This window comes from Tinamus guttatus, unplaced genomic scaffold (genome assembly GCF_059628265.1).
Source record: "Tinamus guttatus ecotype Peru unplaced genomic scaffold, ASM5962826v1 Tinamus_guttatus_pri_ptg000314l, whole genome shotgun sequence".
Lineage (NCBI taxonomy): Eukaryota > Metazoa > Chordata > Aves > Tinamiformes > Tinamidae > Tinamus > Tinamus guttatus.
In genome coordinates this window covers 8459925-8473224 of record NW_028288848.1, presented here as the reverse complement: position 1 = coordinate 8473224, position 13300 = coordinate 8459925, and the positions used below count along the sequence as shown (strand labels likewise).

Here is a 13300-nt window from a genome sequence, read left to right as displayed (position 1 = left end):
ACTACTCGGACATCACTCCCTCATCTCGGCTGGTTTCCTTGATAATCATTCCCTTTGAAAGACCATGATTTTAATAAACAAAACTTTCATCAAGTTAGGGGTTTTATACAAGTCAAAGCGCTACAACCTGCATGTAGAAGGCAGGCCAGCTTTGAAGCTAACCTGAAGCAAATACTCTCTTTCCATGAGCAGTAAAGGAATTGCTTAGAGTACCTTATACTTGCAACATGTGTTATTTAACCAGTCTGCAATCTCCAAGGAATACAGCTCCACACAGAAGCTAGGAGAGAAAACTTGTGCCTGTCCAGTACAGAAAGTTTGCTGAAATACATACCTCTGGCTAAAAATCTCCTCATCCTTCTCTACTGTCTATATCACAAGCTCCCAGAATGCAACTCTGAGGCTGCAATAACCACATCCAGCACTGGAAGCAAGAGCCTGTCTGTCCTTTCCAGCTGCTTTTACAGCAGTGAAGTCAGTATGACTTGAAATCCGATTCCATATGAATTTTTACTGTTGAGAAATTAAGTAGCGGTCTCCAAGTATTTAAAAGGAAAAACACTTTTTCAGGAGTTAAATACTTCTTGTAAGACAACAGTAAACTCGTGGAATAAGCTTAGTATTTAGGTGATAGAATTAGACAGCCCAAACATTTTGGCGGAATCCAGAGTTACACAACCAACTTACACTGTAAAATGTGTTTCAGCATACCTACCCTTAGCATGACCTGAAACTAGTATTTTCTAGTAGAGAAGTTAATGTTTAATAAAAGTACACATACAATTTACATTATTAATAACTCCTTACATGTAGTTTGTTTTTATAGGCACTTTCAAGAAGAATTTAGCATTTCATGTAGTTATGCAGTCCACATACTTTGACCAGACCAATCTCATTGCATATGACTTCCTTTAAATCACCCATCCTCTCCAAAGCTTCAGTATTTTAAGTTAGGTTCAAAACAGAACACTTAAGAACCTTATTAAGTCCACAGAACTAGTAGTTTACCTCTTCTAAAGAGCTGTCTCCTATTTTACCACCACTTTTACCATGAGCTTTAAGTATCTCTCTTAGCCCAGTACCTGCACCATGTCGAACCTAGAAAAGTGAAAAGGATTAAAAATAATTAAATATTTAGAAACAGAAGATTAAAAAATACACTAGGCAGACTAAAAGCACTACAAGCAATTCAAAATATCAATGATTCTTTTTTCTTAATGCACACAGTTTCAAGTTAGTGGTACTTCATAAATTTGCAGGGAAGGTAGTATTTTATTAGATCAAAAGCTATACTTGGGGAAACGATTTTTTTGATAATATGTATACAGAAAGGAATGTTTAAGGACAAAAGATATTAATGATTGCTTCCATTTTCCAGTGTAGAAGTTATCACTATCATATGCACAGTAAAGTAGCTCACTACATTTTAAAACACCATTTCTCAGAGACGAGTCAACCTAGAAGATATTGCACACTGATATTTTTCTGGTGAACTCTTCTTATGCCATCAATCATTCACCAGTTAAAAGGCACCAGAATATTTATACCTCTCCTAATATGAGTTTTTCATATAAAAATCAGGGCAAAACTTCTAGGTGTCTGCTTTATAATGTAAATACTAAAAGCCTTTCCCTCCACCTCCTCTGGCACAAATATTCCAGCACGAATTGTCATGGCATACCACTCTGCAAAGCACTCGTTTCCTAAGTACAGCTGCAGCAAGAGCTACCTTACAGTGATCAGTTTTCAAACAGGTAAAACCAAACAGATTTAAACATGGGACTAATCTAAACCTTAAAAAGCAAGTCTGCTAACCCAGGCTATACTTCTCAGAGAGGAAAATGTGCGTAAAAACATAAATCCTGTAATTAAGCCAACAAAAAAGCAAAACCACAGGAGATGAACACACAGCTCCAACAGAAATATTTATTTCTGTGCAAGAGCAATTTCCTACAGAGAGCCCACTAGGAACACATCATATGATGCTAAAAATGATGCCCAGCTCTGAACCAAATCTCTAAAGCGTGAGCACCAAATCCATGCAGAGTGTCCTGTATTCGAAGGAAAGCTAAAATACAAGTACCAAAAGCAGAGTTCAAAACCAGAATAGTCTCTAAATCCAAAGTGTGCTTCAGCATCACAAATGAAAGCAGAATTAATTTTCTGGGTCAGGAGGCAAAGATGATTCTGCTTCCTCTAGCTCTATTACTGGCCACGACAGTCAGCTTGCACCAATGTCAGAACTACATGAGACTCTGGCAGCCAGCTTTAGACCTTGGCAATTTGTGACTTTGGCAGAAGGGAGGGGCACAAGGGGCTGCTCCGAAACAAACTATTTCTAGTAGGTTTAAGCTAAAGGAAAACCATCCTCTTACCACAAGACTTTGTATTTCCTAATCAGTATTTTGGGGCATTTGCAGAACAAGTTCCTGAGAATTAATATTCTGCATAGCTCATGTATATGCAAACCTGCCTTCCTTTGGGTAGGTATTTAAAAAAGCAAACTGATGATCAGAAGTGAACAAATTATAAGAGGAAAAAAAAAAATCACTAATCTCTATATGTTCCTAAACATAAGCAGATGAATGCACTAAGGAGAATTAATGTATTTGTGGACTTTAAAGAACATCAGAAGATGTGCAAAAGGTATACTTATTTCTGGTATTTTTGCTATCACACTAGAGGTAACTGGCTAAACAAGAAAAGCTTGCACAATAGCTACATTAAGGGTTGCAAAAGATAATTTTTCAACTGTTTCTCCTTAAGAAGCCTTTACATGGGTTCAAGCAAAGCTTGCACTGCATTTGCTATAAAGCGTACTTCATATACAAGTACAGAACAATTTTTTATTTTTAGTACTTCACAATAATGCCCCCCAAACAGTCAGAAAGGAGAGGCTGGTAGGTTCTCCAAGAACCAGGGCATCTCAGATGAAGTACAACTGTACAAAAGCATACACTTCTCCATATGCACAACTGAGTGGCTGTTAGTACAAGCTTAAACAAGCCAATAAAACCCATAGAACCCAGTCTTAAAATCTTAATCACTCATAACACACATTTGTTTATACATCAGAGATTGCTTATGAGCTAGTTTTCACTGACAAAATGTTCCTTTTCTGGCTTGTAAACTTTTGAGCCTCTGAAAATGCAAAATAGTAGCAGGAAAGACAACTATATAAAGGAAATGCCAATAGCAGGATTCATCTCACTTGAATTTAGCTGTCTATAAGCTAGCCAAGTAGCCTCAACTAGTCAACCAGGCTGCCTCAAGACATGGCAAGAGGCCACCACAAGGCAATTCCATAAGCATGTATTTTAAGGTAGTTTAACCAGTTTTTCACCCAGAACATACCATAATAATGATTCTATATTCATCTGCTTCCTCAGTTAAGACGTATATAGGCCCATATCAAGTATATCAGCAAGGCTTTGAGAAAGCCTGCATCCCACAAGAAGGCATTTGAAGCAAAAGCCCCCTTGCCATCAGCCTGCTTTCAAATAAGATAAGGCTAGTAATAGTTCAGGTGCAACCATGTACCTCATGAATGTAATGTACCCTTTTTTATGGGCCCAGAATAACTGTGCTTGCTGCATATGATCTATCCCTGTGCTTCCAAGTTTGAGGTCAGCATAAGCAGAGCCAACTTGATATCACTGAACCTGTGATATAAATATGGCAAAGAGTGATATACTAGGTGTTAACATTTAATTTTTGAAAGCATCCACTTTAATATTTGTTGGCAACAGTTACTTCCATCTGCTGCTGCTCAAGGGAAGTCTATTGTTAGCTACTTAATCTTTTTTTCCCCTCTAGGACAGATATCAAAGTGGGTAGAATTGGAAGATTGAATAAAAGGGTGAGCAGAACAGTTTTCAAATCTTGAAAATAAAGTTATCAAAAGCAATCAGATGTATAGCTTCTGCAGCGATATTTAATGTTTTTAGGCTACAAATAATTTCTTCCTCTTTTTATGAAAGAGGAAAACTTATCTTCTGTTAGTTATTTTTCATCTTTTTTAACTTAACATTAGACAAACACGTCACTGTTTTCAGTACACTCATATGCTGCTCTTCTAGCTCTTGATAAATTCAACCCACTAAATGCTTAATCCTATCAGCTGTAGATTCATATTCTTTTATCTTCCTCAAATTTCAATACTTCAAAATGCTCATTTATATTGACTGCTACCAAGATCTTTCCTGCTCTCTACTTCCATATACACTACGCATTTCCATTTCCCCTTTAAATAATTTTTTAAAAAAAAACTCTGAAATCAGATTTGTCTTACCTATGTAAAGCTGTATTTGTGATTGATATAATTCCTGATATCTATGAAAGTGTTCTTAAATACTATAGATTTCATATTTCTGTTTACATCTACTACTCTAGATAGGGGAAAAAAAGCTTTAATTATACCATTAAAAAACGCACGTAAGTCTTACCTCCCAGGATGGGTTAAAGAGATCATTGCACACCTCTTCACAAAAGCTTTCTAGAGGCCACTCATTTGCCTGGATTTACATTCAAAACACGAGTATGAGATTAATGGATCAGGGAAAGACTACTTAATTGCACGTCAATTAAATAAGCAAACATAACAAAGACTTCCAAAAGCTTGATTATGCAGTTCTACCCAGTAACAAATTAAAATAAAGTAACTTGTTCCATACTTCAAAAAGTTTGCTGATTAGCACTGGAGCTTGATCATGGTTTATAAAGTTTGTCTGTTGGTTGCGTAGCCTTTTCCCTATCCTAATTTTGATGATGTAGAAGTCCACCTCCCTTTAGGAATCATATTTAAAGTAAGCAAAACTTCATGTCCTTCCCTGTGATTCTTTATCAGCTTTGTTTTTTAAAAAGGCAGCATCAGTAAACCCTACTTCAAAATCATACAACAGAAACAAGCTGGGTCACTCTGATCTAGCAATAAACACCATCCTTATTAAAATACATTCCATGTGCCTGAAAACCAAAAGGAGCATATCCAACATTCCTGAGATTTCCTATGAGGAAACTGACAGAGCTACAGAAAGGAAATTAAAGACACCAAGTTCAGGAACTTCACACCATCATAAAGACAAGGCAAGGTATTTAAAAGGCTAGCAACACCCCGCTAGCACAGCCTTCCCATAACATTAATCTTTCATAATAAGTTCATTTCCAAATCATTGTTTCATAAACAAAAATTTAGCTACTAAGCTATGTTTGAAAAAGTCTTTATCTGGAAGATATTTCAAAAATTCTTATCTATAAAAAGTAACTTATATGGACCAGCTCTATTCTGCTATAAATTGAAAATCTGAAATAATGTAAGAAATACTAGGGAAGCAAGTGCAAGTTTTTCACCAGTGTTTAGATCATCAGTTAAAGGTAAAATTTAATTCTAAATCAAGACTAAGTATAGTAGGGCAAAGATTAAATCAAATTTGATGTGAATGTTCACATATATTGTTTATGACTGTGCGATCTTATTTTCTTTACCTGCTTAGCACGGTTTTACGGTTTACTATCCAAAGATACATACATTTAAGATTAATACTAGTCTGACACATGTAATCTGCCTGCTCAGGTTTATTTGGGTGAAACTGATACAAATGTGTTACATGCATTTTCTCTCAGTGCTTTTTCCACTTGAAGCACATTTGCTTCACTACATACAACACTGAAGTGGCGTGGACATTATTTACACCTTCACTTCTCACAATATTAAAACAAGTAAGGATTAACTCATTCAGGTCTAGAATAACTGGAACTGTAAAGCAATCCTATTTTATATACCCTCAACATTAGCAGATATTATCATCAATACCCTTAATATCAGGCAGGGCATTATACCTCTTCCGGAGCATTTTCTACCAATGTTTTTGAGTCTGTGGCAGGTTGGTTAATGACAACACTTGCAACTTTCCTTCTCTTTTCTTCTGGTTCCCCATCAGTGCTATCATTACTAAAAACGAACAAATACAAGTTTGTGAACTGAAAGTATGTTTTAAGGGAAATAATTACTTCTACGAATGAAGTTTCAGGAACAGTAATGTGTCAGAAATATAAAACAAGTTAATAACTCTGAAATATAGTTTTGGTAGATGTTATAAGTAACAAAACTCAGTGAGGCCATTCCAAATTTGCACTTTCCCAGTGTTTTTTCAAAGGGAACTAAAGCGCACAAGGAGAAAGAAAAGTCACTCTTAAAATTTAGTTCATTGCTCATTTAAAAAGTATAGTAGGCACAGTAACAGGTCATTACAAAATACAGTGGAGAAGGAAACATACACAGGAAAGGCATACCTGAAATTTTTAATCACCTTCATAAATCCCCCTTTTTCATGTGGTATTTTCAAGCCAAATACAACAAGGACAAAAAACTTCTAAGAGCCTCCCACTATTTCAAGACTCCTACAAAGTAAGTCCTTAATAAAGTCTCTGCTAGAAATAAGTATGGCACAAGTGTTTTGCCATCAGTGCAACTAACATGTAAAAAGACTAAGACTGTCTGTAGGAAGTTCTTCCAGACAAGCCAAATTATAATCCTTGCTTAACAGAAAGAGTATAATAGCAAACCGCTTTACCTCTTCTCATTGGCTTCCACTGCATCTCTGGATCTTTGCTTTGCAAACAGCTTAGCCATTCTTTTGGCTTTGTTCTTTTGTCTACTGCTCATACCAGCTCGAAACTCCGAGTCAATTAACTCTGCAGCCTGAAGAGTCTGGAAAAGAAATCTCTCCTTGTCAATTCTTCCTACAATGAAGGTTCTGAAAGAAGCCCCAAACCTACGGCACTCAACTTCTCCAACCAACCCTCCATGATTTGAAATTCAGACCAGCAGTTTAAGATCAGATGTGACCCATGAACAACTATGGCGTTTAAGAGTAAATACAATATGTTTTCGCTTGCTGTAAAATTGAGCATTATATTTATATTATAAGGAATTGCAAATACAGAAGTACAAATAAGGCGCTATTATTCTGTTGTGGACAAACAGTCCAACGTTTTACCTACAGGTTGTTTGTTAACAAGTGAAACTGAAGAAGGAGAATAATCCAAGTCTTCATCATTGAAGAGGTCTTCAGTATTCATTCCAATTGCAGCACCCATATCAAGGCCAAGTTTCTTTTGTAACAGTTTCCTCTGTCGTGCTATCCTTTCTTTAGGATCAATTTCACCTTACAAGTTGAAAATATATATGGTTAAAGTCTGACACATATTTCAATGAGCAAATCCTTAACAACATAAAGCCAAAAGCTGCACAGAATTAACCTGTATTTGGATAATGCATAACTGAAACGTTCCCAAGGATTGTGTCCAGATGGCTTTTGAGCATCTCCAAGGAAGGAAATTCTACAAAGCCTCTGAGCAAATTGTTCCAGTGCTTTTACCCTCACAGTAAAGAGTTTTCTCTCACATTTAACACCTACATGTATAAACACAGAATACCATAACTATATGTAATAAAATATACAAATAATCCCCCCCCCAACTTTTTCTTTAGAAAGTTTATTTCTTGCCAGATGCATAGGACCTAACTGCCTCCTCCCCTTTTGCCCAGTCTAGAAATACCCAAAAGAAACAAAGACTGAGGCATACACACATTTTCCTCAGGTACTAGAGCCTGTTCAAAATCTAATCCTCCAACTTCCTGTGTCAGGCAAGGCTCATTTAAGATCATAGCAGCTGCCTGAAGACTCACGCAAGGCTTAAATGAACACCTGAAGTACTTAACACCTCAGTTTCAGGTGCATGTAAGAAGAGGATTTTAGTGCCCTAGCAGGATAAACTTGCCAAGTGAGTTTGCAACATATAAACCAGAACTTGTAGCTTCTAGGTCTGTCTGATTTCACACTGTTCTCACGTGCAGTATTGAGGTATTGAAATCGATTTTTTTTTAAGCCAGTAATGCCTTTGAAACTTGACTTCTAAAGGGCTTCTAAAAAGCAGTTAAGAGAATCAATTCCTATTCTATTATCCACTGAAAGTCTTAATAAAAATTCATAAATAGGTTACCAATATACCAATATTACAGAAATTTGGGGTATACACCATGTTTGAGCTATGTCAATAACCAATAACCCGCTTGTTTTTTGTTCAGTATTTAAGTGGCAAATAAAGAAATGCCAACAGATTCAATTCCCTAGAATATTTTACTTTCCTTGTACAAGTTTGTTTTATAAAAAAGTGCCAAAAACTAAATCTATGAATTCATTCTGTGACTTGCTTTATATATTCATTCATGCTGGGAACTTAAAGGGAAACAGACAGAACATGCAGAAAGAGAGAACAGCCTACGTACATTTAGCCCCTCCAGTTAAAAACAAACAAAAAAACAACAAAAAACCACATTCAAGAACTAAAGCTGTAGCTAATTTTTGTTCACATGATTTATAGTACCATTGATGCAAGTGATCTATGAACAACTAAAGTGTCATATTCCATGTAACTGATGTCTGAAAAGCTGGGATTTCATTAAAAAATATGAGATTTGTAGAATTAACCTAGCCTAAAAGGTGGCAAGCAATAGAATATTAGTGCAGCTTAATGGGCAGGACACCAGCAGAATGGCAGCTGCTCTTTCCCATGCTGGCAATCTTGTGTGTACACTGCACAGCATGAATCACACCCAGGGAACAAATGAATCAAAGCTATGAAGTCAGAGTGGCTTCTTATCTACAGCACCATTTCATTTGGTGCAGGAACAACAAAGTGCACTGGGAGCAGAGCAGAGCAGGAGGGTAAGGAAAGAACAAGAATCTTGTAAAATAAAATAGTTCAATGCCATTTTATGGCTATAACTCAAGAATTCCATTGAAGCGCTCCAGAAAGATACCAGATAAGCCACTTAAACAAGAGATAGTGCATACACATACAGAATGCATAGTTTACATTTCTTATGATCCAAAGACCAACACTGCAAGTACGCTGATACAGAAGCACAAGATCTCATAATAGAAACCATAATTTATCAAGCATCAGTGACCTTCTATACTCTGAGAAAAAAAGATTATTCTATCTCTTTCCTGCTAGGACACTGGAAACACTAAGCATCTGTAGAAGCACTCAAATGCCACAACTCTAAGCATGAGAGAAAAGCCTGGATTATGCTGTAAACAAGGCCAGTAGCCACTGTTTGGATGAAAACAAAACAGCAACCATTGCATACTGTACAGCAATTGAATGCACGTCCTATAAAGAGTTATTAACAACTATAAAGAATCATAACACCGAATGTTTTAAATAGGCAACAGCCCAACCTTAAAAGCTTTACCACCGTTATTTTTTTGGTGCCACTCTGTATTAGAAACCTGAGTACCTTTTGAAAAGCTGCATCCTAGTTAATTATATTTAGAAACATAATTTTAATCAAGTGATTTTTCCTAAACACCTAAAAATAAGGCTACATAAATTCTACAGCAACCTTTGACATGGCTTGTTTCCCTTCTTTAGGTTCTGCATACGCACGCTAATTTTAATAGCGAAATAAAGCTAATCTCTATCTTACTATTAAGATTTGCAGAGAAAGCTACGGAAGTCATAATTCAACTCTTCAAACTCAAGAAAGAAAACATAAGCGAGTTAGAGCGTGTTTCCTTCCTGATATTTCCTAGCATACCTCAAAGTCCTGGATGTCCAAGACACATAACAGAGCCAGCATAAACTTTTTCAAAACACTAGCTTTTCTCATCTGCAAGTCAAATACAAAAATATACCTGATTTATCATCTTGGACCTCAAACTCTGCACCAGCAGACCCAAGAAGAGATGCACCGTGTTTCAGCAAGCGACATATATCAAATCTGTCAAAACGTAACCGATCAGTTGAGAGTGAATCTTCCACGGGACTTTCGGAGCCTGGTTCTAGACAGACAATGAAAATAATATTAATGAAAGAGTGATGAAACTTGTTTTCGGTCATAGAGTAGACAGAAGAGAAGGTATATTAGGAGGAAGAAAATCCTCTTCCAAAGGAATGACCAGACATACAGTATTCTGATACACAGAATTCAAAGACTCCAAAAAAGTCCAAAAAACAATGCATTTAATTGAGGAAAAATATTTAAAAAAAATTAAACTGACACATCTGCTCTGTACATACATATGGCCAGCTTGAAGCTTGGGAAGAAGTCAGCTACCAGAGGCTACTGAGGACTAGTTTAACAGAACTTCCCAAATACAGCTGCAGATAGAGCAGTTAATACTACAGTTAAGCTGCAGTGAGCCTAATCCATGCCTGCACAATGCTGAATTCACAACTGACAGTTAACACACTATAAAGATCTTGAAGCTTTTGACTATTTTCTGTATTCACCAGCCTATTGTGCAGTGACAGACAAAACAGTTGAATAAATCTTGAGCTTCATCAGGAAGGACACTAAAACCAAGACAAAGTATTTCATTTTGCTTCAATATATAAATACCAGTACTTTGGATGCTGGTGCACTATGTGCAGTTCTGTAGTATGCATCTAAATGAAGGTAAGAGTGGGATAAAGCACAGAGAAGGGCAAATAGAGTAAACCAGAAGATGGAATAACTGTCTTGTGAGGAGAGACTGAGGAGGCTACAATTCTTCAGCTTGGACAGCACAAAGTTGGAGGGGAAAATTACAATGAAAGTTTACAAAAATCATGAAGGTAAAGGCAGGAATTATCAAGTTTTATAGTAGTAGAAGCAGGAGCCAGTGAATGAAACAAGTATGAGATCAGCTTAATAGACAAGGGAATTTCTTAGCTAAGAACAAGAGACAGATTCATGATTTCCTGGATCCTGTGCCACAGAAGGCTGTGAATGCAGACAGTATTATTAGGTTCAAGAGAATTAAACAAAAATCATGGATAATAGGTTCATAAGTAAGGTGGCAAAAGCAGCAGTAGGGCTATATTCCTCCAACAACCCTAATGCAGAAATTTCAGATGCAGAGTGAATACAGTCAGAACAGATTGCAGCAAGTGACCATTAGACAGATGCTAGGAACTGGGGAGTAGAATACAGGAGAAAAGTGTCTAAAATTTATCATAAATAATTGGTTCAAAGTTTGGTTGCTTCACTAATTATTCAAGTGAAAAAATAAAAATTTCTGAGGGTACAGAGCATATCCATGAGAATCTTAAGAGAAGCAAAGGTCAAGCACATTAACTGAACATGAATATCTAAAGCCAAAGAGGTTTGCTACAATCAACACTTCTAGTGCTCATAAAAACAAAAAGGCACAGTTTCCCGGAGAAGTCTGAGACAGACAACTTTACATAATTTAAGCACCTTGTTTTGATCTTGGAGTTGGATTCCACTCAGGTACATTCTTCACTATTGCTTCAACAGCTTGGCCAGCTGCGATACGAGTATCCCAATTGGTACTTCTTAAATATACTAGCACCTTTAAAGAGAGATTGGACAATGAATTAGGTCTTTAAAAAAGAAAAATGTACTTGTAAAACATCTACAAACTGTTAAACACTATATAAAATACACTTAATATTATGTATCAAGCCAATAACAAAACGGGGGAAAAAAAAGAGACAAGAATATGAAGGGAACAGGGGCTTTTCATTCCCATTTCTTTGCCATATCCTTGCAATAGCAGGATAGTAAGAACTTTTAAGATGACTTAGGGCCCAACAGACAAATTTGACAAAAACCTTCCTTTTTAAGATATAGGCTATTTCCTCCAAGCATTCAACTAAGCTTGAAACTGTTTTTTGAACACTTCCTTTCAGAAAGCAGAAGATTAATAGACCTGAAAACTTTGAAGTAATTTTACCCAAGAGGGACAACACGGGTCACACCTTTAGCAACAAATGCTTCTCTAAACTAATTTTGCACTATGCCTTGAATCTGGAAAAACTGTTCCTTTCACTGAGAGTGGTTTGCTATTCATGACTTCTCAGCCACTCTGCTGATAGCACCAATTGTGGTGAGGACACCTGTTCAATAAGTACAGAATTGAGGTCACTCAGTTGTTTCCAGCTGTCAGACATGAACTATTTCTGGTGTTTTTACTGGACTTGGCCAGATGCAAGTCTCTAACGGAAATCTGTTTCCATTTTCCAGTCCTTTCAAAGATATGCTGCCTCCTATAATTTTAGTCTTATGTCATACATGTCACAATCTTTAAAGGCAGGAGCAGAACTTTTAAGAGGCAGCAGGTTTAACACAAGCAGCCTCCTAGTTTTCCTCAGTCATCCCTTTTCAGAGAATACTGTAAAATACTACACACTTTTTGCCTCTTCTTCCTGCTGAACACACCCCATAAAAGAAGTTTTACTTTCACTGTTAACAACCTGATAGTATGTTAAAAAAGAAAGAAAAAAAGATGCTTACTTTAGATAAGAGATTGTTGAGTTCATGAGGATGCAGTTTCACTACTTCTCCAAGTTGCTGTGCAGCTGCTTTTCTTGTTACTGGCGTCGTACCGGTGTCCAGTAGAATAAAGAGACGATCAAGCCTAAATATGATTTTAAAAAGCTGTTTATAGCTCAGTTGCCTGTTTCTGCCCCAATTTTTCTGCCCTGAATATGTCCCAAATTTTCCAGTTTACTTAATGCAAATGAAAGAAGCATTTTCCTGAAAACTGTCAATAAATCAACTGAAAAATATTTGGTTTTCTGCCTGTTCTAAAAGCAAATTGAAACAAAGAAAGTAACACAGGAAAAGGTGTTAAAAAAAATCTGTGAAGTACAGGAAAATAAATACAATGGGCCCCAATTCTGTCCTGAGGTAAGAGACTTCCATTCTTGAAAGACTGTTCGACTGTAAGCAGTCTTTAATCGTTCTGTCCAACACGAAAAACAGAGCTGTCAACTCCTCCTCATGTTTTGGCTTGTTATTTCTTTTGAAGACACCCTGTGATCTGTAGCACAAGACTGTGCTTTTACAGGATGACACAAATTTTTACTTTTCACCTATTTTCCCCCAGCTCCCTGGAGTATACCAGACCAACACAGCTGTTTTATTTATAGTTTTGAAATAAATTTGATACACTGGCCTTCCTATGAAATATATAGGAATTTAGCCATGCACTGTAACACTGGATTAGCTAAAAAAACACCCAGATAACCTATTTTCAAAATAGGTAACTTTTTGCTTTAGAATTGTTGCACAAGAAAGCAAGCAACCAAAGAATTGTTTTTTCTAAGTTAGGCTATCCATATTATTAAATCAATGATAAAAGAGACATCTTTCATTACTTTTTACAGAGTTCCTACCTTATGCACTAGTTCCTGGGCATTATGGAAAACCAGTGAATACCATTCTCAAACCTGTCCAGGTAGCACAATTAGCATTGTATTTTCTAGCCTTAAAATCAACAAT

The 13300-nt window shown here is 36.5% G+C and overlaps 1 protein-coding gene across 1 annotated transcript in view; it reads right to left on the bottom strand.

Moving 5' to 3' along the window:
- The window catches only part of BTAF1 (B-TFIID TATA-box binding protein associated factor 1), a 45156-nt gene that overhangs the window by 23932 nt on the left and 7924 nt on the right, over positions 1-13300 (bottom strand). Inside the window, exons 2-9 of the mRNA XM_088528750.1 lie at positions 12311-12434; positions 11252-11366; positions 9705-9851; positions 7003-7166; positions 6573-6709; positions 5839-5950; positions 4446-4514; positions 1009-1098 (exon numbers count right to left, since the gene is read on the bottom strand). Coding sequence (XP_088384876.1) covers positions 1009-1098; positions 4446-4514; positions 5839-5950; positions 6573-6709; positions 7003-7166; positions 9705-9851; positions 11252-11366; positions 12311-12434 — 958 coding nt within the window. The remainder of the gene's footprint in view (positions 1-1008; positions 1099-4445; positions 4515-5838; positions 5951-6572; positions 6710-7002; positions 7167-9704; positions 9852-11251; positions 11367-12310; positions 12435-13300) is intronic.